At 43.6% G+C, this 23,787-nt stretch overlaps 1 protein-coding gene across 1 annotated transcript in view; it reads right to left on the bottom strand.

Annotated features, from left to right (window-relative positions):
- Window positions 1-23,399, bottom strand: part of PLPPR4 (phospholipid phosphatase related 4) — a 44,980-nt gene extending 21,581 nt beyond the window's left edge. Inside the window, exons 1-2 of the mRNA XM_077332988.1 lie at window positions 22,660-23,399; window positions 128-313 (exon numbers count right to left, since the gene is read on the bottom strand). Of these exons, the coding sequence (XP_077189103.1) occupies window positions 128-313; window positions 22,660-23,205 (732 nt within the window). The 5' untranslated portion in view covers window positions 23,206-23,399. The remainder of the gene's footprint in view (window positions 1-127; window positions 314-22,659) is intronic.
- Window positions 23,400-23,787: the final 388 nt, after the last annotated feature.

Below are 23,787 nucleotides of genomic sequence, written 5' to 3'. Positions count from 1 at the left end.
CAATATATTCAAGCATCTGAACATGAACCCTAGCATTTGGACCTATAAGGATCTGCTGAGCCTATTCTGAAAGTAAAAATCACAACAAGGGAATAACAGAAAAGAAGTACCAGATTCATTCACTTACTGTAATGGCAGGTGCAGCAAAAGCCAAACTGAGCAACATCAAGAAAGGAACAGCCTCTTGTGAATGTTCGATGTATGGCATACTCAGGCTCCTGTCATAGCAGCTGAATCCAGAGTGAACAGGCTTGAAGACATCCGTAAGCTCAAGGAAATAGAGGCTAACAACAGAAGATGCCAATATGGGCAACTGGGAAGAGAAAACACAGAAAAGTGGTTGAAAATAATACATGTCATGGGTCTAGACTGCAACATAATCAAACCCTGAAGTTATAAGGGCGTCTACAATAGATACGCAACTAAGTCTGATGAAAGTAAAGAAACCCCAATGAGGAAGAGGTGGTCAAAAAACCCAACAACAGCAACAATAATGAAAGATAAGCTTATTCCTGCCTTACAGTGAGTTAGACCTTGGATCCATCTGGTTCAGTACCTTTTGCACAAATTTCCTGTTGAAATCACATGGACATGCAAAGCTGCAATTCCTATACTATCATTACAGCATGACGACGTGGGGCTATTATGCACGTACTGTTTTTCACTGAAGTCAGTTCACTGACCCTGTTAAATTGCCCCGTTTAAAATTGGCCCTTTTAAAAACATGGGTTTTTTGCATGCCATATTAGACTGAAGTAAACGATTATGCATTTGAGAAAGTTATCCTTAAGTAGGAGGGGACTTCCTCTGTTGTACTAGGAGCCCATTGGTAGGCTATGGTCAGCAGCAATGCCACCCCACTGATACATACTGTTGGCAGACCCTCATGGGAATTGTAGTTTATGGACTTTCTATTCAGCCATTGACGCATGATAGCAAGGGAGAGAAAAAACACAGTAACGCTTATGTGTTCAAAAAAGGTGTCCCAGGAACCGGCATATAGGAAAAAGTCATACTGCAAGGAAATGGTGCAGAAAATGCATGATCTTTACTATGAGGGGTGAATGCCATGCAGAATAAAAAATACAACAGTGGAGCTTGCTTGTGGAAAACTGTGCCACGTGCAGAAACCAGGAAAAAGATGTAGGTTTTCTTTTCAGACTATTTGTAAGGTTTTCCCCAATGCACAATACCCCCAGGTCCCATCCTCCACTGGCAAACTGTAGGGTGGATGAATACAACAGGTATCTGAAACTCATATTTTACAATTTTGCCTTAAAGTTTATTTCATAATTTTAATATACTTTTCATTTGTACAGAATTGAAAGTGTCAAATTGCCACGAGGATGGTCCGCATTGTTTCTGCATTTACTGCTAGCTTGCTAGAGCAGTTCTCTGGATACTGCCCAACTGAGAATAGTCTTCACAAAAGAAGCCAGATCTTGGCAGACCTCCTGATTTGTATACCCATGCTAAGTTTATAGACTACCCCCATTTAGTGTCATCAGCCTGCTGAAAGATGCAACACTAGTACAGGGAACAACCATAGCATGTATTTATTTATTGATGTATCTCTTTGTTACTTTTTTGGCCCTCTGGAGCCCCTCAGAATGGTTTATACTATAAAACACATCACACTATAAAATACATTCACACTATACAATCCATTAAATCTGAGTTAAAACAATAACAAAATTAAACACAAGGGTAATGTAATATTCAGCCATTCACCACTGTGATGTTGATCTCCCTGACTCATCCTAATTTCAACCTTTCTTTTTCCTTAAAAAAATAAAATCTTCAAACTGACTTTAGACTGCCAAACTAATTTTCATTAAAGCTCAAAGACATTCAATGACAGATTGCATTAAATGCTTTTCTAGGATAGTGTCATAGCACACAACATTCCATGAGCCATCCATATACTTAGAAAAGCAATTAACATTGCACACAATTATTTAGAATATATAGCTGTCTAGGAACATCTGTCACATTCATGTGGTGAATGCACTTGCCAACAATTACAATTTTTTTCAAAGGCCTGGTGACTCTCTCTTGCTCCCTGTGGAGATTCCCCTCTCATTCTACATTCTCTGTACGTTAAAAAAAACCACAAAGTAGGAGGAGATGATTCCCGCTCTATTCTAAATGGCTGTGAGAGACAAGTATTCATGGGAAAGGGAATTCGGGGGAAGGTTGGGATCTTGGTGCACATTGTAGTAGAGACAGGGTTTTGAAGAGTGGCGGACACAGGCTTCCCATGTTCCCACTCTGAGTGGGAGACTTTCAATCTATTGCAGGCCCTCCCTACCACTCATTCACTTGGGCAGCAGGAGTAAAATGGGGGCGGGGGAGGAGGATAGAAGCAGCTGCTACTGGCATCCTGACATGCTGGTGTCACTTCCAGTGCAACTATGTGTTACATCATATCATTGACAGCACTCTGGCATTTGGCCAAAGGTCTATGGTGACATCATTATGTTCCTGGTGAGTGGCTTCCTAATGGTGAACCTCCTACTGATTCCCAGCCTTGCTCTGGCAATCCTCAATGGAGACAGCTATCAAGCGAAAGACTGGCCCATACTATACTTTCCTAAGAGTTTTCTTCAAGGGTCAGATAACTGGGAGGGAGGCGTGGAGAAGTCAGTAATAATCCCAAATAATGGCTGGACACGAAGGGAAGCCAAAAATAGTGTCCCCCTATGCCTAAACAACTCTGAAACAAAGAATTGTGCACAAGAGGGAGGGCTGCAATTTTCCGGTAACTTTGTCCCCTACTCTAGAGAATATCTTCAAATTGTGTATTTTAAAAAACGTGTCTTGGTTCTAATTTTGCTGGCGCTAAAATAAGAATAAAAACAATCAAAAATAGAAAATTTTCCTGCACCAAAATCTCCTCCCTTCCTAGGATTCTTTTTTACTGTTCAGAACCCCCTGAAACATTCTTCAGGCTCTGAAGTGGCAGGATCAAGCAGAATATGGTTGGGAAGCATAGATGTGTACACACCTTCCCCTACCTTTGCCCTTCAGACCCATCACTGGCCATTTGAGGAGGGGGAACATGACCGTATATCGTCATATCATCTGATAAATGTTTAACAAATTTTTTAAAATGTTTAAAATCAATTAACTTCCACCCATTTGGGAAGCCTTTCCAGGGCTGTCAAGAAACCACAGGGTTTCACGAAACCCTGGTTGAAAAAAACTACCATAGAAGCTCAAATGGGCCAATGTTCTCATCTGTTTCTGGTTTTTCCTTTAATTGACTCTCAGTAGATGTCAATAATCCATTACACGATCAGTCCTTACCAGGTCATTTTTGGATGGTTTATCCTTCAGTTACTCTAAATAGCACCTTTGTATACGTGTAATCCTGCAAAAATGCGAACCCCCTGTTTTGTCTGCTTTTGTATATGTCAGAAGCCAACCACTCAATGGATATTAGAGGGAATGCAGTTCTGCATGTGGGTTGAGGGTGGGGGGAGAAGTAAGCAGCTATTATGATTTGACAAATTACAAGTCATATTATGCGGCAATTCTTTAACATACTGTTTGTTTTAAAATATTCTTTCCAGGTATTATTCCTTGTATTAAAAAGACATATTTTTTACAAGGTGAGGAAAAACATATGGGTTGGATACGATGACTCATTCCTGTTGTGTTTTCCTTCAAAGAAGCTTTCTTCCAATAGAGACTGATTTTTCTGCTAGAGAAAGGTTTCCACTGATGGTTAAAAGTCTTCCTCTGTTGAAGAAAATCTTTCTCTGTTGGTATGCTGTCATAGGATTCAACCTAGTCTAAGGGAGTCAACACATAGACCATTTATGCACTGGAGGTTTCATGCTGGGCTGCAGGCTAGAGTTTTAGTCATGGGAGGTTGCCCCACCTCTTCCTGCACCCACATGGGGGAGCATTTGGCCTGGTGCACCTCATCCGCCCCGTATTTGTGCTCCTGCACGGGAGCTGGGGCAGTGAAGTTCCCAGTGCATAAATGGTCATATACAGTCCACAATCCAAAAGCTACAAGTGGCTAGCTGAGCAAATGCAAATTTATTCTGTGTGCTGCTTTGGTCAGCCACTGCCTTATAAGTAGAAGCAGAGCTTACAAAACGGAGCTCTTCCGCCAGGTCTATGGTTGAGGCTGGCATGGCGAGGAAGATCTGATTGGCCCCCCAGCATTAAGAGCATAAGCAACCACCATGTGATCTCCACTTCCTCCTCCCACTCCTATATTAGATTTTGAGGGACTAGTGGGTTATTGACCGCCATGGTTTTATGGCTTTAGGAGTCTGTTTTTTAGGAGTGTAACGATGAATGTCCACATGTGTTTAATGGGGGTTTTAATGGACTATTGTAACCTGCCATGAGCCAGTTATGAGAGTGGCGAGTAATAAGTTGAAATAATAAATAAATAAAATTCTAACACCTTGAACATGTCAAATGCAATAAACTGGCATAATGTGCACTGGATTAATTTGCAAAGCAGAAATGTCCTTTCTGGGCTCAAGCTAGAATTAAAAAAACAAACAACCATAGAAATAAGTATATATACCACAGAATGAATGGCTTGCAGCCAACCACCCTGCTTAGGCAACTGATGTACTTCCTCTATACCAAGAAGCCTTCTTTTGATGGAAGAGATTCTTCTACAAAAACAACAGCTTATTCCATCAGTGGAAGGGTCATTGGGCCAGAGGCCATAAAATGGCCATCACAGGTATGGAGCCTGTCACAAAATGCTGAAGAGGATTGAAAGAAATGTTAGAAGTCTCCACACCACATGTGAAGCTATGATGAATGTATTTGTTTCCAACTCAGTGCTCCCTGCAAGAGTAAAGGTGATACCTCCTGAGCTCTTCCAAAATACCTTCTACTCAAGAAAAGCAAGATTAGCTCTTTGAGGAGGAAGCAACTGGGCACTGGCTAACACATCAGTGGACACCATGGCATCACAGGCACTGTGCCAGGGATCACAGCTTCTACATGGTTTGTTACTAAAGGATGACAACTAGCAGAATTATTTTTTTATTAAAAGTTTGAATAAATTCCTACAAGATAAGGCAGTTAATGACTGTAAGACTAAGAGAATCATTTCCATATTTAGAAACAGCACAACAGGAGATGGTGATCCCCTCCTGGCCTCTTTGCAGTGTTTACTGGCTAAACTAGCTGGCCACTGTGGAGACAAGAATGCTAGGCTATGTAGAATTTTGGTCTGAGCCAGCAAGGCAATTTATGTCCAGAAGCTGAATGAGATCAAACAGCATGTACTCTGTCCCTGTCAATCTTCAAGAACTGGGCAAAACAGCACAGCTGGGCATTGCCCTGCATGCACCTTCTCTTCTTATCCTTGAAGCACCGAAGAAAGTATATGTATGTAGCTCCAGGAAAAGAACACACAAGCTCAGAGAATCTAGCTGCACACCCCAGCCAGTATTCATAGACAGAAGACAACATTTTAGGCAACACACACTTATCTGACCAGTAGCAATCTACTTTTGACTATACATGGCAACTCCAAAATACACTGAATCTAACTGGAGGGTGTTCTATACTCACAAGTTTATTTAGCCTTCTGTCGACTTGCATTGCCAGGTAGTACAAAACCATGTTTGCAAATGACAGATGATGGGTATTTTAGCATCCCAGTTTGTTTAATTTTCACATTTACTGTGTATGAAGGTGTGGGTCAGATGTCAGCCAATAATCCAGCCTGATTGGCTCATGAACACCTGCCAAACAGTGTGCAATGGGGTTTTGCAAAACTGTGCATGCAAGAAAAGGCCAATTGAAACTGACCAGCAGTCTGGCCCTAGCGATTATGTTTTAGGCAAACACCAAAGAATACAATTTTATTAAAACACAGCTTTTACTGAGAACTGATTTAGTTGATTTGTCACTAATTTAATTGTTTATTTATACAACTCCGGCAGAGCAGAGCAGTTACACAGTAAGATGGGGGGCACAGAACTGAATCAGACTGGATAAAAATATATCCTTATATCAAGAGGACACTTTACAATGTGCTACATCAAGCACAGAGACAGACTGGATGCAGTTGTTTAAAAAAATATTAAGCTTTATTTGTCTTAATATTCAGTACTCATCTATTGGTAGGTACTATAGCTTGACTGAAGAACACCTGATATGCATGAACAAACTGGATTCAATTGACATCTTCAGTGAGAAGGCTTTCAATCACTAGCACAGACTTCCAGATGAGACTTTGGACAGCCAATGCTTGTCAGAGAATACATAAGTAATACATGGACCAAGGGCCTTTCAGACGTTTACTAATGAGAGCCATCTACAACTTCTGTGATTCACTAATAAGCTCAGCTCCTTTCTTTCAGTATCCTCCCTTTCACCACATATCAGAGGGCTCCTGCCTCACATGTGCAATATGCACTTCTGCATTACAGTAATGAATTACAAGAAACAGTGGTAAACTTCAGTTATATATATATGCTATTGCTCCAAAGCCACAGTGCTGGATCCAACCGGGATTTCCACTGCATTACACCAAAAAAAAAGCCCTGGGCTGGAGACCATGGGATATGCACTGAAAAAGTCATATGGCTTGTGGGGGAGAGGGTGAGAGTTATAGTGTCAAAGGGGATGATGGAAGCAGAGGAGAGGACACGCAGTAATGGGTTTAAACTTCAAGTACAACGATGAGGGACTTGGGAATGTTCAGCCTGGAGAAAAGGAGGTTGAGAGGGGACATGATAGCCCTCTTTAAGTATTTGAAAGGTTGTTACTTGGAGGAGGGCAGGATGCTGTTTCTGTTGGCTGCAGAGGAGAGGACACGCAGTAATGGGTTTAAACTACAAGTACAATGATATAGGATAGATATCAGGAAAAATTTTTCACAGTCAGAGTAGTTCAGCAGTGGAATAGGCTGCCTAAGGAGGTGGTGAGCTCCCCCTCACTGGAAGTCTTCAAGCAAAGGTTGGATACACACTTTTCTTGGATGCTTTAGATGCTTAGGGCTAATCCTGCGTTGAGCAGGGGGTTGGACTAGATGGCCTGTATGGCCCCTTCCAACTCTATGATTCTATGATTCTATGATTCTATAGTAACAATTGATACTATGTGAGACTGAGCAAAAACCTGGCTGGTTCCAGTACTGGATTCAGTATGTACTTAGTCTGGATTCATCTCTTCTGGTCCATTTCTTCAATATGCTCACCACTGGCTCTGCCCCTCCTTCCAACAGAGAATATGGACTCATCTCTGATATCATGCTAAATTATGAAAGAAAATAGAATTTTCTGAAAGTCTCTCTGATCCTGTTCTGGGCTTTGGGTGACCATAAAAGCAGAAAGTTGTCTCACTGCTTTTAAGTGCCTCCAAATCTCAGTGTGATGTTTTTGTTCAATTCCTAACTTTGTCCTTGCTTGGGAGATGGGTAACCTCTTGGCACTGACATCATGGGGAACTGTGGAGGCACTAAGAAAAACAGCAAGAATCTTTCTACTTTCTGAGTAGCTATGAACACTAATGGGATGTCAATATGGAGCCTCTCTCATTAGAAATTATAATTTTGTATGGAACAAACCAAGGTTTGAATTACAAACTGGAGTAGGCAGTGTCTTAAAAAATCAATTGGCAAGCTGTATTTATGACAGTTAAACTGAAACCAGCTTGTTGAGAAAATGAGTCATAGATCTGAGATGAATAATATCCGAAAAGGAATGGAAACTACTGTGGGCTAATGGCCAGTCTAGTCTGATTATCTGTAAATCTGAAAGAATACCTTTAAAAACATTATTTCAGTGCCATCTAACACCATCCAGACTTCAACACACTTATAATTAGCACAGGAGGACTCTGAGAAATGACAATTTAGTCACACTGCTATCCTTCTTATAGTTCAGCCATGTCCTCTTATATGCTGGAAAGTAATGCTTACAGTAATTACAATGGCATTTTAAGAACACTTTCCTGGGTGGAAGCCCCATTCAAAAGACCTGAGTAGGATTCTGAGCAGACCTGCTTAGGATGGCTTTCATGCTGAGATATTTTGGCCCACAAGTCCTACATTTTTATTATCATATCTAAGAAGAGTCACTGATCATTATTGCTGTAGTGGAGAGTCCACTTACAGCAGCAAATGTGGCCATTGCTTTATTTTTTTATAATTTTGTTATTTATTATTATATAAAGCATTTACAGAAAAATTGAGAAGAAAAAGCGACCAGCTGATATGGTTTGCCATCTCTTTTAACATACATATTCAGTTCCCATCACATATTATTCCTAATCTAGAAGTTTTTACCATTTTTCTTAGCCAAGTGATTGTTAATACATATGAGAGTATGATCTGTTATAAGAATACATTCTGTTATTATCTTAAATGATATTAGGTCAGTCCCCTTCATAAATTGGCCCTGACCCAAGAGTTACTACTGCCGTCTTGTTAATGCCTATGAAGTATGGTTTGTCATCCTCTTTTAGCATACATATTGACATACATATTCAATTCCCATCGCATATTAATCCTGATCTAGGAGTTATTACCATCTTTCTTAGCAAAGTAGTTGTTGATACATATGAGAGTATAATCTATTATAAGGATATATTCTATTATTGTCTTAGATGATATAAAGTCAGTTCCCTTCATATATTGGTCCTGTCCTAAAAGTTACTGCTGCTGTCTTTCCCACAGGAAGCCAGGAGAATACTCCATTGTTCAACTCATCCTTCAGGTAGTCGCAGAAAATGAAATTGTGTTTTTTTCCATAGTAGAGTGTTTCTGATTGTCCTTCTGTCAGGGCCAGAGAAATCTCTTACTTGATTCTTGCTGCCAGTCGCCTTTGAGTTGGCTCTGAATACTTTATCAATCTGGATCTCTTCCTCTGGTCGCACAGGAATATCTCCTGATAGCTTCCTGGTTGCTGTCGCTTTTGAATAGACTCTTTTTATTTTGCTGATCCAAATCATTTCCTGCTCTGAATAGACTTCCAGGTTTTCGGTGCTTTCCTTCCTTGAATCTGTTTTCCCAGGTTCTTCAAAGGTACTTTGGGTTTTTACATCTCTGGCTCTCTCCCTCTCCTGTTGATTAACTTCCAAGCATTGAGTTTTCGTTTGATTTATTATTGGCAAAGCTGTATCAGCTGTTCTCTCCGGGCCATCGGCTCCATCCAAAAGCTCCCCCTTAATCCCACGGATTTCCTTTTCCAGCTTATTGACTGCTTTCAGTATCTTTGAGTTCCCTTCGCATAACAAATGAAAAAGCTGTGCCTTAGTTAATTTCTCCATAGTTCCAGGCAGTCACAAATTAGAAACAGAAAGTCTTGTACGGTCTCGCGGGAGCACGGGCAATCCCAAATTATCAGTTTGTCAATCTCCGTATCAAGTAAGTTACCCCCACTGAACTTTTTTCAACAAAACTTCTAAGTTCTTTCTTTGTTTGGTTAGTGGGTATAATTAGCTGGGAGTCTCTCACTCGGCGAAAGAGGGAATTCACTTGTAAATTGCTTGAGAAGGGGGGAGGGTTGTGGAAAAAGAAAGGGAAGAGCCAGAAAGCTTTCAATTCTTACTGTTGCAGACTCCAGCTTCTGTCAGCGCTTCTGTCAATCTGGTAAAAGATGGTCTGGGAAGAATGTAGGGTCAGCTGGTCGTTTCAAGCTTGTAAAGTTGTTTGCGACAAGGACGCCATCGTGACCTTGAGCACACGCCGCTATTAATCCGGGGAGTTCGGTCCCCCTACCTCCCCACGGATCTGTAGGACCCTCAGGATGCCGTTCCCGGTTCCTGGGGCGACCGACGAGCAGATTTGCGTATCTGCTCAGGTCAGCCAGGTGCAGAAGCTCCTGACCCTCGGCATGGCTGAAGAGCTGAACAGAAGTCCAGCTTTTTATGGCGCCATCTTCAGTCGACTCCCCATTGCTTTAGATTAGAACTTATGCTAGATATTTGCAAGGGCATTTCATATATACACACACACAATGCCAATTATTTGTAAGGACAGGAGCAATGAAACAGGCAATAATATTTGCTATTTTATGTTTTTAAATGTTCTAATTATAGTGCTAAATACATGAAAAAACCAGGAGTTTGTTTTAAAGATTTTGTTTTCTTTTTAAAGAACCAAATGAGGATGTTTGACCAGTTTATTAGTGTGACCTACTTCAAAAAAACAAACCAATGCAAAGGATAGTGTAAATATATACACAAATCATGATTTTACAGGCAGTACCTTAGGTATAGGAATTTTCTTGACCCTACAGATAGGGATAGGCATGAATGAGAAAAATGTGGTTCGCATTGGTTCGTAGTTTTGGCCACGTGAAACATTAAAGGAATTGAACAAGAAAGTGAAAAACAGCTGAGCAGTGGGGAACAGGATGTCCTTTTAAACCCCTTGTTTTCTACTCTATCCACAGAAAACTGTGAACTGCTATGAACTGTTTAAAAAGTTTGTGTAAGTAATGAACTTTGGTTTGTGAACCACCAAGAGGCCAACATTTTTAACGTATTTGGCTTTGTGGTTCAATTTGTGCCCATCCCCACTCACAGACTGATGTCATCAGAAGGTATGCAAAATGAATATGACATAGATTCACCACTAGGCAATCCACACTAAGAATGTTCTGAATGTCCTCTCTCCTCCAAGTGTTATTTTAATGTGGTGATTATAAATCTCAATTTGAAGAGATATCCTACCCCTACGCTCAACAAAGGTATCCTCCAGCCTAAGGAGCCTCCCTCTAATGCAGCCTTTCTCAACTTTTTTACCATTGAGAACCCCCTGAAAATTCTTCAGGCTTTGAGAAACCCCAGAAGTGTTGCAATAATGCAGAATGTGGTTAGGAAACATAGCTGTGTACAGGCCCACACACAACCCCTCTCCACCCCCTCCAGATCTATCATTGGCCATTCAGGAGGGAGGGTTGACACGACAAATTGAAAAAATGTTAAAAATTTATTATCTCTCACCCACAAAACCCTGGTTGATAAAGCCTGCTCTAATGTAAAGATGTCAAATTCTGTTTATTCAACAGAGTTTATTCAACAGATACTTATTGTAGATTACAGAAGTAAAAGCCAAACTAGATGCTATGAGGGGAAAATATGAATTCCAATTCTAATTTTTTCTCAGAATAATACTAACGAGGTGGCTGGATGAAGTCACTGAAGCAGTCGGTACGAGCTTAAATGGACTCTGGGGACAGGAAGGACAGGAAGGCCTGGAGGATCATTGTCCATGGGGTCGTGATGGGTCGGACACGACTTCGCAACTAACAACAATACTAATTAAGAATACATCTGCAGTGAGGAAAGCATGGGGGGTAAGTTTTAACTGTTCTCCCTACCCATTGATTAGGGATACCAAGTGGAAAACTCCTGAAGATTTAGGGGAGTGGAGTCTGGGGAGGGCGGTACCTCAGCAGAGCATAATGCCATAAAATCCAGATTCCAAAGCAGCCATTATCTCCCAGGAAACTAGGGAACCAATAAGATGTTTGTGGGCAGGTGCATGGAGAACCATTATGTTGGCTGCAGGACTATGTCACTTCAGACAAAAATTCATGCTTTTACTAGAAGGAATGTAGCACCACATACAACACTGTCAGCTTTTTATTTATTTATTTATTTATTTATTTATTTATTTATTTATTTATTTATTTATTTATTTATTTATTTATTTATTTATTTATTTATTTATTTATTAATGTTTCTTCTCCCATCGTCACTCAGGGCAGTAGCTGACAATGGGTGCTGGGGGCATGGCAGCCAAAATGGGAACTGATTTCGGCAGTCTGGAGATCAAGTACAATCCTGGGAGAATTCTAGGCCCCATCTATAGCTTGTCAATGCCACCACTGCTTCTCCTCAGCAAATTACACTCCCATTGAGTAGTTTTTCATTTATTTTCTTAGCCAAGACTCAAATCCTGACGTGATCTCAACTGCAAGAGGGAGGGGGAGGTCCAGGAACATCAGTTTGCACCTGAACATGCCCCAAAACCACTTTTCCTGAGCTTGTCTAAGAACCTGATTGAAGAAATTAATTAGAAACTGTACCTACTGCAATTATGCACAGCGGCAGCCACTCCGGGCTGCCGCCGTTCCAGTGTGCCATGGTAAAAAGTCCCACTGTCCCCCGAGTACGCACAGGGGTGGGGCATCCCACGTGCACACTAGCTGCTGCGGTGCAATGGCCCCGCGCACACAATGTGGGGGCAGAAGCACTGGGAGCACAGGTAAGCTGCTGCAGCGGCTGGTGGGGGGGACCGGGGACAGGCGGCCCGGGGGCAGGTGGCCCTGAGGATGGTGGGGAGCAGCATGCTGCTCACCCACCATGGCGGGGCAAGAGGCATCCCTGCAGGGACACCGTATGTTGGGGGAGGAGCCAGGCCAAAAGCCCGGCTCCTTGGATTATGCACGGGGCTCGGGCAGCCTGGCCCTCGCCTGTGCCCTCGGGAGTCCTGGGACTCCGGAAGAACCCATGTTCCATTAACACGGTCTTCCAAGGGCCTGGGTCAGGCCCTGGCTGGAGGCAGCAGTGTGCATAACCAGGATCTTCCCCAATTCCCTGCTGCCGCCAGCACGGGTGTTCTGGCCTGTGGATAATCGGTCCTAGAGAAGGAAGAGAATAAAGAAAACTGGAATGTGATGGAAGGGTTTGTTCAGATGGCTTCAAGTCCATCAGCAGACCAACCAGAGTTTCATGAGTTTTCGAGAGCCAAAGCTGCTTTCATCAAACGTGTTCCATAGCTCTTAGTCTCCTGGATACTGAGATGGAAGCACATAGAAACCTTGCTGCTCAATTCAGCTATCAAGTGTGCTTTTTCTCAGGACCTGTTCTCCCTCCTCCTGCTTTTTCTCCCAGCAACACCCCCTCCATGATGAATTTCCAAGCAGGTTAGTGCTTCAGGGACATCAGCCCTTCAGAGGAGAAATTTCAAATATAGGTAGAAAACAAAACTCACAATGCAATCCTAAACTATGTTATACCTCTGTTCAGGATTGCACTGTTAATCACATGGGTTTATTCACTTTGCCAGAAATCACTCTTATGGTCAAAAGCAGAAGCAGTTCATTGTCTGCCCACTGTAACCATTTTTAACTCATGAAGCAAGATTCCTACTTCAAAGCTCCATTTATATCCCAGGAGACGGCCATGACTTAGCCATGAACAGGTAGGTTCTAACTCAGCTTTTATTTTCTTTCAGAGAGGAAAATGATGCAAAATTGCAAAAGATAAAGGGAGTAACACTAGTTTCAGAGTACAATTTAGGGGATGCATTCATGTGGCTGGATGGAGAAGGGAGTGACAATTAACAAGAGAGAAAGGGGGTGAGAACATATTATGATCCAGAGCACAAAAATTAGGAATGCAGTTATGGAGAAGGGGATGGGGGAACTAGGGATACTTACTCGAGAGTGAGGAAAAGGTGCCTGACTCTCCACAGACCTCCCTCCTTACTTATCGCATTCAACCAATAGGATGTATTTTTTGTGATGACTGCATAAGGTCACTGGTATGATGTCAATAACAGGTTAGAGATTGAGAAGGAGAGCACAATTATTTTGGGGGGTAAAGTCTTAAAGATCTATTCTTGAATCTACTCCTGGTGAACTTGAGCAAGAACTGGCTATGAATCCTGTTTGGAAGGCAGGGGGAATCTTCCACTAACTATTAATGCTGGATATCAATTAACTCCTTTAAAGGCAGATCTGATACACAGGTCCATTTAATTGTTTTAATAGTGATTTTATGTGTAGAATAAATGTGTGCATCAGAATTACAAGTCCTCCTAAGGAATAATCACATATAGCCTAAATTAAGGGAGAAGACAATGCCCCTCCCTAAACATCATCTCTGAACTTGGATAGTGTTTATTTAGGTGAACTCACAGTTTAAAGGATCCTATAGGAAGTTTCTGGAAATTCCTGGTAGAATCCAGCCAAGCTGCAGTCAGATAACATTTTTGTATTGGTTAATCAGCTAGGGATAGGGTGCTATTTTCTTGGGAATGAGGTTCTCTGTGCATATTAGGGGCACTCTATCAGAACTATAATGGATCAAACATATCATTTATTGTTTTGGGGCTGAAACTGAGTATCTACTCAAAACCCGACCTAGTGATGGATTTATTCTGCTGAAAAAGTTCTAGAAAAATGTAAGCAGGTGGTTATGACAAAAATAAGACCTGTCACACATGCCAAAGAGCCGCAACATTCAGATTTTGTTCTGAAATTCCTCTGTACCTCATGCTAAGCATGGCAGAATAAATGGAGCATTGCTTCAAGCAGATTCTGGGAACACAAGGGTTACACATATAATTCCCTCCCTACTGAATCTCCCAATAATAATAATAATCCCTGTCCTTGCAACACATGAAGGCTAAATCCCAGCCCATCTGGAACAGACTTTTGCATAATTCAGACCCTCCTCTCACATTCTAATACCGCATAATTTATTAAGAACAAAGGATGTCCTTTTTTGTAATAATATACTATCAAAACATTGCATGCTGCCTTAATACTCTATGGTTAAGACAACTTTTTAAAAAACTCTCAGTTGTCTTTCTTGATACACATATGCATATCAAAACACAGTGGACTTCGTTCTGCATACAAATGTATAACCTGCATCTAAAATTAGCAGGATGTGCATAAATCAATAAGATATACTTTCAGTGGTAAGCTTCAGAACAGAGAGATGACACTGCATAAAGAGGAGGCTTTCACAAATTTTGTCCTGTTCATGGTATGGTTTGTGTCCTTCCCTATTTCTGGGAACTAGAGGTTTTTATAGAATTCTCAGTATATTTACCAAACTACAGTTCCCAGAATCACTTTGAAAGAAGCATAAGCTAATATATATTTTACATAGAAATGCATCTGGAGACATTACCAGATCTGTGATACACGCAGTAAGAAAGACAGATATATAATAAGACGTCCTGACCCTAATATAAATTTTATAGTCATCGTCTGCTCTAACGCTTGGTTTGATGCACTTCAGTCGCAGTGATTTAAGTACAAACCTCCAATAAATGTTACTGATGCTGAATTGGATCCTAAATTCTCAAGATAGATCCGTGATGGCAGCAGGTCTTCAGTTAAGATTACTCTTTGATTTTACCCAAGAAAATACAAGATTTTAGCAGGGATCCACAAATGTTTGTTCAGCAGGGTATCCAAGCCATAATTTGAAGTTCTTAGTGAGCTTGCCTTTCATGAGGTTTCCCTGGTGCATGCAGAGGATGAGTGGTAATGGTCCTTTGGTCACTGAAGCAGGCAGAAGCAGAGCAGGAGAGTCATGCTGCCCTCTTCTGGAACTGCCAGCTCTTGTCCTAATTCTGTTTTCACATGGCCATCATGGGGTTGAGGCATAGTGTGCTACACTGGGCTTATAGAAGATTTGGAAGCATGTATATTCCACATGAAATCCACCAAAATGCCAGCATTAGGAGTCACTCCAGGGAGCCTGTTCCAGTACTGGTTGACTCTAGAAAAGACTTCCACAAAATTATAGCAGAGACAGTGCCTCTTCCTTGCTGTGGCTCTGTAGCCTGCAGGACAGATGGGCTACTATCAAGGGAAGAAAAAGGTGAGAGATGGATGCTGACTTTTAAAAAGCTAGGTAGGAATTAAAAGACAGATTCCAAGTTATTGCACAGTTTATTGGGATACTATCTGAAAAGTTGTGTGCTTGTGTGGGAATACTGAAGCAACTGAAAGTCATCGCAGATATCTGGACAGCAGGTAATCCTACTTGTGACTAGTTCTGAAGCCATCACATTTTCATCTGGACAGATTCCTAAAATGGGACAGAGCTTGGGTTGGATACCCTTTGGACTTCTTGAAACCCTTGCTGCATGAATATATAGCAGCTGCAGAATATCCTTCCTCTCCCAAGAGAAAGTTGGTGGTCTGAATGCATCCACAATTAGATCCATGTAATGAATATGACTCCTTTGTATAATAATCCTGTAATAATTTCAGCTGTAAAAGCTGCAGAGTGTCAAGGGGTTTTTGTCTTCCAGGCTGTCAGTCCTCTTTGTTCAGGAATGTGCATTGAACAATTCTGTACCTACTCTCTGAATTCCCTCTGAGCATTCTTGACAGACCCATGTGGGTGGTGATACTGGATAATCATGCTACCAAGTCCCCTAACATGGAACATCCTGGGACAACCTCAATGTTAAAGCCTCAAGTGAAACCTCAAAGCCTCAAGTGAAACCCATGAAAATACTGAAAGCCAGCCCATATGTCTGTCAATGAAGGACCTCCCCCCCAGTCCCTTACAGCAGCCAAGATAAAGGAATATAAAAACAGTTGTGACCAGGCCATTAGACCAGGCCAAAGGTCTATTTAGTCCAACAACCTGTTTCGCCCAGTGGCCAAGCAGATGCCCCCAGGAAATTCACTAATAGGGCATAAAAATAATAATCTAAATTGCTTCAAGTGGGTAGCTATGTTGGTCTGAAGCAGCAGAACAAATTTAGAGTCCAGTTGCACTTTTAAGACCAACAAAGTTTAATTCAACGTATGAGCTTTCATGTGCACGCACACCTCCTCAGATACAATATTATGGTATGAAGTAATCAGTTCAAATTTATAGGTAGAATGTGAGAGTAAATTAATATACAGCATAATGAAAATGGCTAACAGATTCCAGAGATAAATAAGAAAAAAAACAGCAATTTGGATTTGTTTGTGTTCGCTTGAGATTTAATTGCATGGGAAACATCTGGCAGACAATAAATATGCCCATTAAGAGAATAATGGACAAATAGATAATCAATTTCTGACAGCAGTTAGCTGAGATCTTGCTCTTCTGCCCCATGCCTATCCCCTCAAGCATGGAAGCATCAGAACATCAATTTCTTTGAAGTATAGCATTCAGCTGTTTCTGTTCACAGACCAGAGAAAAGCATATATATAGTATTCCAAACCAATTGCATTATACTAGTCATAGTTACATACAACCTACTTGTTCAAATAAATTATTCCAATAAGAGAAAAAAACAGAGGACATTTGACCTTTCTGAGGGCTTATTAAGAATGCAGGTTAGCATATATAGTGAGTTAAGAAGCCAATGTCCCTGTTGAGTCCTGGGGATTCCATTGTTCTGAATGTTGTAATAACTTGCATTTCAGCAATTCTCCTTTCCATTTTGTTCTTGTTCCTTTGTAATAAAATGGCTACTTTGAGGTGATCTATTGAATGTAATTTATGTTGTTGGGTCCAGTGATTGTGTTGCCTGGATATATATGACAGCACAGTTGACATCTCGGTTTGCTGCAAGCTCCGGTACCAGTAACCATGTTCAAATTAGATTTTGCATTATTGTGGGGGAGGAGTTGTTTGAGATTGGGAGCAGGGGCTGTGTGTGCAAGAAAAGGTTTGCCCCCAGAACCTGTGAAAGAGAACTGTCATTTTCCAGTAGAGCTTGTAAGTCGCTGATGATGTGTTGAACAGTCTTGAGCTGAGAGCTGTATGAGACCACCAGTGGTGTCCTGTTATTGTCTCCTTGGGGCTTGTCTAAATTGCTGTCTTCCTCCCCAGCAACTATTCAGAGATATTTATTGCAAGCCATCATATTTAACTGACATACCTATCCTCCTTGAATCTTCAGAGTGCTACTATATAGCCATCAAGCAAAGATACATGCACATGCATCCCCCACCTACAGCTCACAGGTTACTGTTGTTGGGAAGTAGAATTTAGGAGGAAATGGAAAGGGGACATGGAGAGGAAAGACAAAGGGTGTGTTTGTCACACTCCCTCCCACATTGCATCTAATTTGTTGATGCTGGTGATGACAAACACCCATACTGTGGCTCACAATTGTTAGCTCAACACAGAAAATGTTTAGTCTAATGCTGCACAGGATAACTATGGGGTACATATGGCTGGTCAGGTGGGTGGGATCACTTTCATAGCCTGTCGTATCGGTTTCATAAGGCCTGGGTCAACAGTGATCAGTTGCCTTAGTTTTAAAATTGATACAAATGCAAGCCTAGCTGGTTCACTGATATGCAGAAAAAGTGTCTGTGTGTGTGTGTGGGTACATTTGCATACAAGTTACGTCACACTTACGTCCAACAATAATCTTTCTTGTTGTGTATAACATTTTAATAGTTGTTGGGGTTTTTTGTTACATTCAGGTTGTCTTCCTTTTGAGTAAATACAGTACCATTTCAAACCCTCTAGCACAGCTGGTCTGGAGTTTTGGACTGAACTGTCATCAGTGAGCTAATGAATACATATAATGCTGAAGAAAATAAAAGTATAAGAAAAATACTGTGGCTTGTTTTCCACAAGCTCATGCTGAGCTCAGGAGCTAGTATTGTACCATGAGAAAATACCTTGACCCAGCCCTGTCCTGTAGGCTGCAGGTTTCTCCTGTTCAGTCAGAGCAACCCCTTATCAGGACACCTAATATCCAAGCACAAATAAGACCAGGCTATGTTGTTACAGGAATATTCAAGTGATGTTTTAGCTGCCAGGACCTTGACTTCTTAACAAATCCACAATACCTCAAAGAATGAAGCAGGTACAAAGTCCTGTCTGACCTAGCAAAGCTAGTAGTGGGCCCCTGTCTTCTCAGGGGCTCTGAGGGGCTCTGAGGACCTGAGTTTCGGGTGGCTTCTTTAGTTGCCCTAACCTTTAATCTCATGGGTCCCAAGAACTCTCATATTTAATTTCTATTTACTACACTCAAGGTCCTTGCTTGAAGTCCTTCTGCAGAACTGTGAACATAAACTGATAAATGGAACACAACAGTGGGGTGCTGAGATGCTTTTCCAAATGCAATCTGGCCTTTGTAAGAGAGGAGCCTGGCTTGGCTCAAGGTTGGTTGTTGTCATGACTGCAAAATTTGAACAGCAGGCAGGCCAGGCTTGCTTTTGCTTTTTACAAATCATCTAGCTAGGATACTGAAACCTTTACAACAGGAACCCTGATTCCATGTCTGGTTTATATAGAACAAATTTGTCATGTGCCATTCCAATACCTCCAGTGTCCTCCTGGATGCAGGTTAGGGTTTTTAACCCCCCTTTTCTCTCTCACGGATTCTTTGTTCTTTTGGTGTACCTCAGCTTCCCTTTGAAGCCCTACTCTGGCCAATGTTATATTAATGTTATCTCTAGCCTTGGAGGCTGAAAACATCCCAACTCCCAGGGGCAGTGCAGCTGGGGAGGAACCTGGGAATGCATAGACTGCCTGTCTCCTAGTTTTGCATCTTTACTGATCAAACAGTTGTTAGGGGTGGGGCCCAAGTAGTTAAAATCCCTTTCCTCTCTTTGTGTCTTTTTTTGTCAATAACCCTGCTCTGTGTTTTTCCTGAAGAAGATGCTTGCTCTGTTGTAATCCTCAATAAAGACTGACTTTGCTATGGACTGCTTGGTGTGGTCTCGGTTTTGTCGCTGTTGGGGATTGCCAGCTGAGCTGCTCTCCTCGGGTCCTGGCATAAGGTTTGGTTCTCACTGACCTGGCAAAGATCTGTCTAGATGGGTCTCCCATGACTGAATACACCTCCCTGTCTATAGAGAACAAGCATGACATGAAGTAGACTAGGCTAATATCCTTCTCCAACATCTAGCAAGGAAAGCATGTAGTAGAAATATTGTGCATGGAAGTATTTAATTGTGTAAGACCCAGCTAGGCCAGGTCATTGTGCTATACCTCTTACCCCTGAGGCAGGGTAATGTCTGTTTGGTGGGGGGAAGGTTTTTTGTCACCATTTTGGTATTCTGTATTTATGTATTAGAGCCTCTTGTGGCGCAGAATGGTAAGGCAGCAGAAATGCTGTCTGAAGCTGTCTGCCCATGAGGCTGGTAGTTAAATCCCAGCAGCCGGTTCAAGGTTGACTCAGCCTTCCATCCTCCCGAGGTTGGCAAAATGAGTACCCAGCTTGCTGGGGGGTAAATGGTAATGACTGGGGGAGGCACTGGCAAACCACCCCGTATTGAGTCTGCCATGAAAACGCTGGAGGGCGTCACCCCAAGGGTCAGACATAACTCGGTGCTTGCACAGGGGATACCTTTACCTTTTACCTTTATTTATGTATTAGGGGGTTTATTGGGGAATAATGTTGCCAACCCACCACGAGCCGCTAGTGGAAGTGGCAGGCTAGAAATCTAACAATAAATTTAAAAATATATAAAATAAATAAGTCCATCACCTGACATGTTACAGACATCAATTTACTACCTTGACGAAATGAGGTTTTATAGTGTGCATATGCATATTCACACTTTTAATACTTTATATATTTTAATATAACGTTTTATAAGCTTGAAACGTAGTTCTGTATTTCTAAACAAATTTATGACATTACTGATGGTACAAAGCTTTGGTGAATCCACAAAGCCTCACCTGATGATTTAATATTTAGCTAAGGGTTTGATAAATCAGCAAATTTTAACAAGGGCCTCATGCTCATGGCTGCTCTCTGTCTACCTAAATGTCTACCTAAACCCCATCTACCTAAATGTAAACAAACAAATGCATGTGTGAGTGTGTGCGTCTGTGTGTGTGTTTCTGTGTGTGTGTGTGTGTGAGAGAGAGAGAGAGAGAGGGAGAGAGAGAGAAATTAAGCTCCAATGTGATAACTGGTTGACCTAGTTTATCTCAGGAATGTTGCTAAAATGATCCCAGAGCAATTCCTAGAGGCACAAGTGTCTGTAAATCCTGAAAGGAGAATCCTTGTTGACACAGTTTCCAGAATAATTGAAGAACATTCTGCTCCTGAAACACCCAATGTAAGAGAACACTTTCTTGGCAAAAAAAAGAAGAAGACATTTTGCATATTGAAGTGCCAGGGCAGTATAATGGTTATAGAAGGTGATTCAAGATAAAGCTCACAAGAGGAACTCTAGTCACTTTTTTCTCAGTCTTATATACCTCTCAGGGATGATGTGGGGATGAAGATGTTTCCCAGAATTTCTTGAAAGAAGGGACAGGGCAGAAATCAGCTAAATAAACTTTCTTATACAGGAATGGTAAGAATTCTTCATTTTATCTTTTCAACAATATTGCAAGGTAAGTTAGCCTAAAAGAGAATGACAGGCCCGAGATCAACCAACAAGTTTCACTGAAAATTGAGGATGTGAATTCAGATATTTCATCTCCTAGACCAACACTCTAATTCCATGATGGTGGCCATGGCCTCATTGGTTGTATTTCCTAGCACACACTTGCTTCTTTCCCAAACAATTTTGGCCATCCTGTAACTAATTCGGTCAGGAGGTGCCTTAGAAAATCCCAGAAGGCATAATCTTTGGATGTGTAGGGAGTACCCTTTCTGATATTGCTGTCCCCATTACCAAATAAAGCAGGGGTAGTCAACCTGTGGTCCTCCAGATGTTCATGGACTACAATTCCCATGAGGCCCTGCCAGCATTTTCTGGCAGGGGCTCATGGGATTTGGAGTCCATGGACATCTGGAGAGCCCCAGTTTGACTACCCCTTGACTAGATGATAGTAGGGTGCACCACTGGCAATGGAAGTTAACATTCTATGACATAATTGTGTTCTGGGGTTCTTCTTTCCATTTGATTGGTTGCCACTTAAGGGGGTGGGACACTTGAAGCAAGACGACATAATGTCCCTTACCTGTCTCTTATATCATCCAGTTCTACCTTCAAGGGATGCTGTATGGAAAGAGCTGCACTCCATTATTCTATTCATCATATAACTTCACCATGTTCTGCTAGATAATTTGAAATCAGCAAACAACTGCGAAGCTAATATAAAATATTTTAATAGTTTCTTTTGGCAAAGCTGTTCAGATACTGGGCCATTTCTACATCGGGGTGCAAAATAGCACCCCCCACACAAGCAAGCATAAGTGAGTGGGGTGAAAGCAGGGTCCATATGCTCCATGTGCATGCAACACCCTGCTGCTCCCATCCCCTTTCCCTGTGTCACATCAGCAAAGAACTGCCCATGGGATGTGAATTCTTCTGGAGGGGCCCACAGCCCTGAACAGCCCTTTCCCCCTTCTTTCTCCAGTCACTGCTGTCACAAGGCATAACTCATAGTGGCTCAGCTATGAAATGAAAAGAAAAAGGGCTCAAGGGGGGGGGGCAGAAAAAGACCTCCTGGCTCTACTATTTTGAAGACAAGTTCAGCTCCACCCCTTCCCTGGATTGCTTGTGGGCAGAGAACCATAGGGATGCTCCACATGCAGCTACCCTGCAGTTCCCCCATTGGTACACGAGCAAGAGGTGTGGGTGTTCTGCTTCATGCTAAAAGGGAAAGCCACAGAAGCCTGTAGAGTCCATCTCTGAATAAACTCCATTTCCCCGGGCATGCCCCAATAAAAGCAGAGGCATCCCCCTCCCATTTTGGGTTAAACCATGAGACTAGGATAGCCTCTGCACTCTCTGGAATGGCTCGGTCCTCCACCTGGTCGAGTGACGAAAGCTCCAGAAAGCCATAGATCTGGAACTGGCTCACACATCAAGCATCCCTTTCTATGAGATTCTTGGAAGCCATGATGATAGCCAAACATGCCCCCCCCCCCCATGGGAAGCCGGAGGCAGACTTGGCTCCGACAGGCCCGTTGACACAGGCAGCCCCCCCCCCAACCCACGTGGGCGCTGGGGAGCCGCTCGTCCCGGGAGCCCAGCAGGGCGCGGGGCAGGCGGGGAGTGTCCGGGCGGGCCGCGGCTGGCGCTCACTCACCTCCACGAAGTAGAAGCAAGGCAACAGGGTGACGCTCTCCTTGGTCACTTGGCTCTTCTGCCGCTCCTTCGCAGCCATGCTGGCCGGCGGGAGGCGGGCGGCGGGTAGCGGCGGCGGCGGCGGCGAGTTGGCGGCGGCGGAGGGGGCGCAGGAGGCGGCGGCGGCGGCGGCGGCGGCGGCGCAGGAGTTGCCCGGCAGCCGCCCGCGGCTCCTGCCCCAGTGGCGGCCGCCCAGGTCACATTCCGCGGGGGCCCCCTGGCGGTGGGGGAGGAAGGCGCAGCCCAGCACGTCCTCCTCCTCCCCCGCCGGGCCGCCGCCGCCGCCGCGCAGCGCCAAGCCCACCCGGCCCCCCGCCCGGCCGCCGCGCTCGCCCTGGGCCAGGAAGCGGCGGAGCTCCTCCTGCTCCCAAGCGGCGGCGATCAGCGCCTCCTGCCCGCCGCGCTCCAGCCCGCCGCCGCCGCCGGGGAAGAGGCCGGGCTGCCTACATCGAGCCGCCGCCGCCGCCGTCGCCGCGCTGGCCAGCCGGCTTCTTCGTGCAATATTCATAGGGCTGACGTCAAGCGCCCTGCTCCGAGCACACAGCCGAGGCGCCCCGCTCGCCTACATGGCTCGAGCCGCCGCCGCCGCCGCCGCCGGAGGAGGAGCGGGAGGGAGGCGGGCGCGATTGGGCCGCGCGGGGGGTGGCCGGGGCCGGCCTTCGCACGGAGCCTGGGGAGGCGCGCCCCGGAGACGGCTTCCGTGCATGCCTCACATGGAAACAGGAACCCTCCGCAAGCACGGCCCCCTCCTCCCTCCCTCCCTCCCTCCCTCCCTCACTCACACGTGCACTTCCACCCATCCCGTGGACGCTGGACTGGGCCAGCGCGGGCAGGAAAGCGGCAGCCGGAGCGCCCCCCCCCCCCGCGGGCTTCAGTGTGGGAGACCCTGCCCGACAAGCAAAGGCCCACTTGGCTCCCTTTGTGCTCAAGGCCCCTGCCTCTTTCCCTGGGGAGGGACCAGCGTCCAGGAGAGTGAGGAGGGCCCTGGCTGCTCTTCCCTTCGCCCACCACACATGTTCTGTTGACCCCAAACCTGCCATCTTTCAAGAGGCCCAACTGTAGTAATAAGGTGGCCTCCATATTGGAGTCC

This window comes from Paroedura picta, chromosome 4, assembly GCF_049243985.1.
Source record: "Paroedura picta isolate Pp20150507F chromosome 4, Ppicta_v3.0, whole genome shotgun sequence".
Taxonomy (NCBI): domain Eukaryota; kingdom Metazoa; phylum Chordata; class Lepidosauria; order Squamata; family Gekkonidae; genus Paroedura; species Paroedura picta.
The sequence above is the reverse complement of the archived record's forward strand: the minus strand, read 5'-3'. Positions and strand labels throughout refer to the sequence as shown.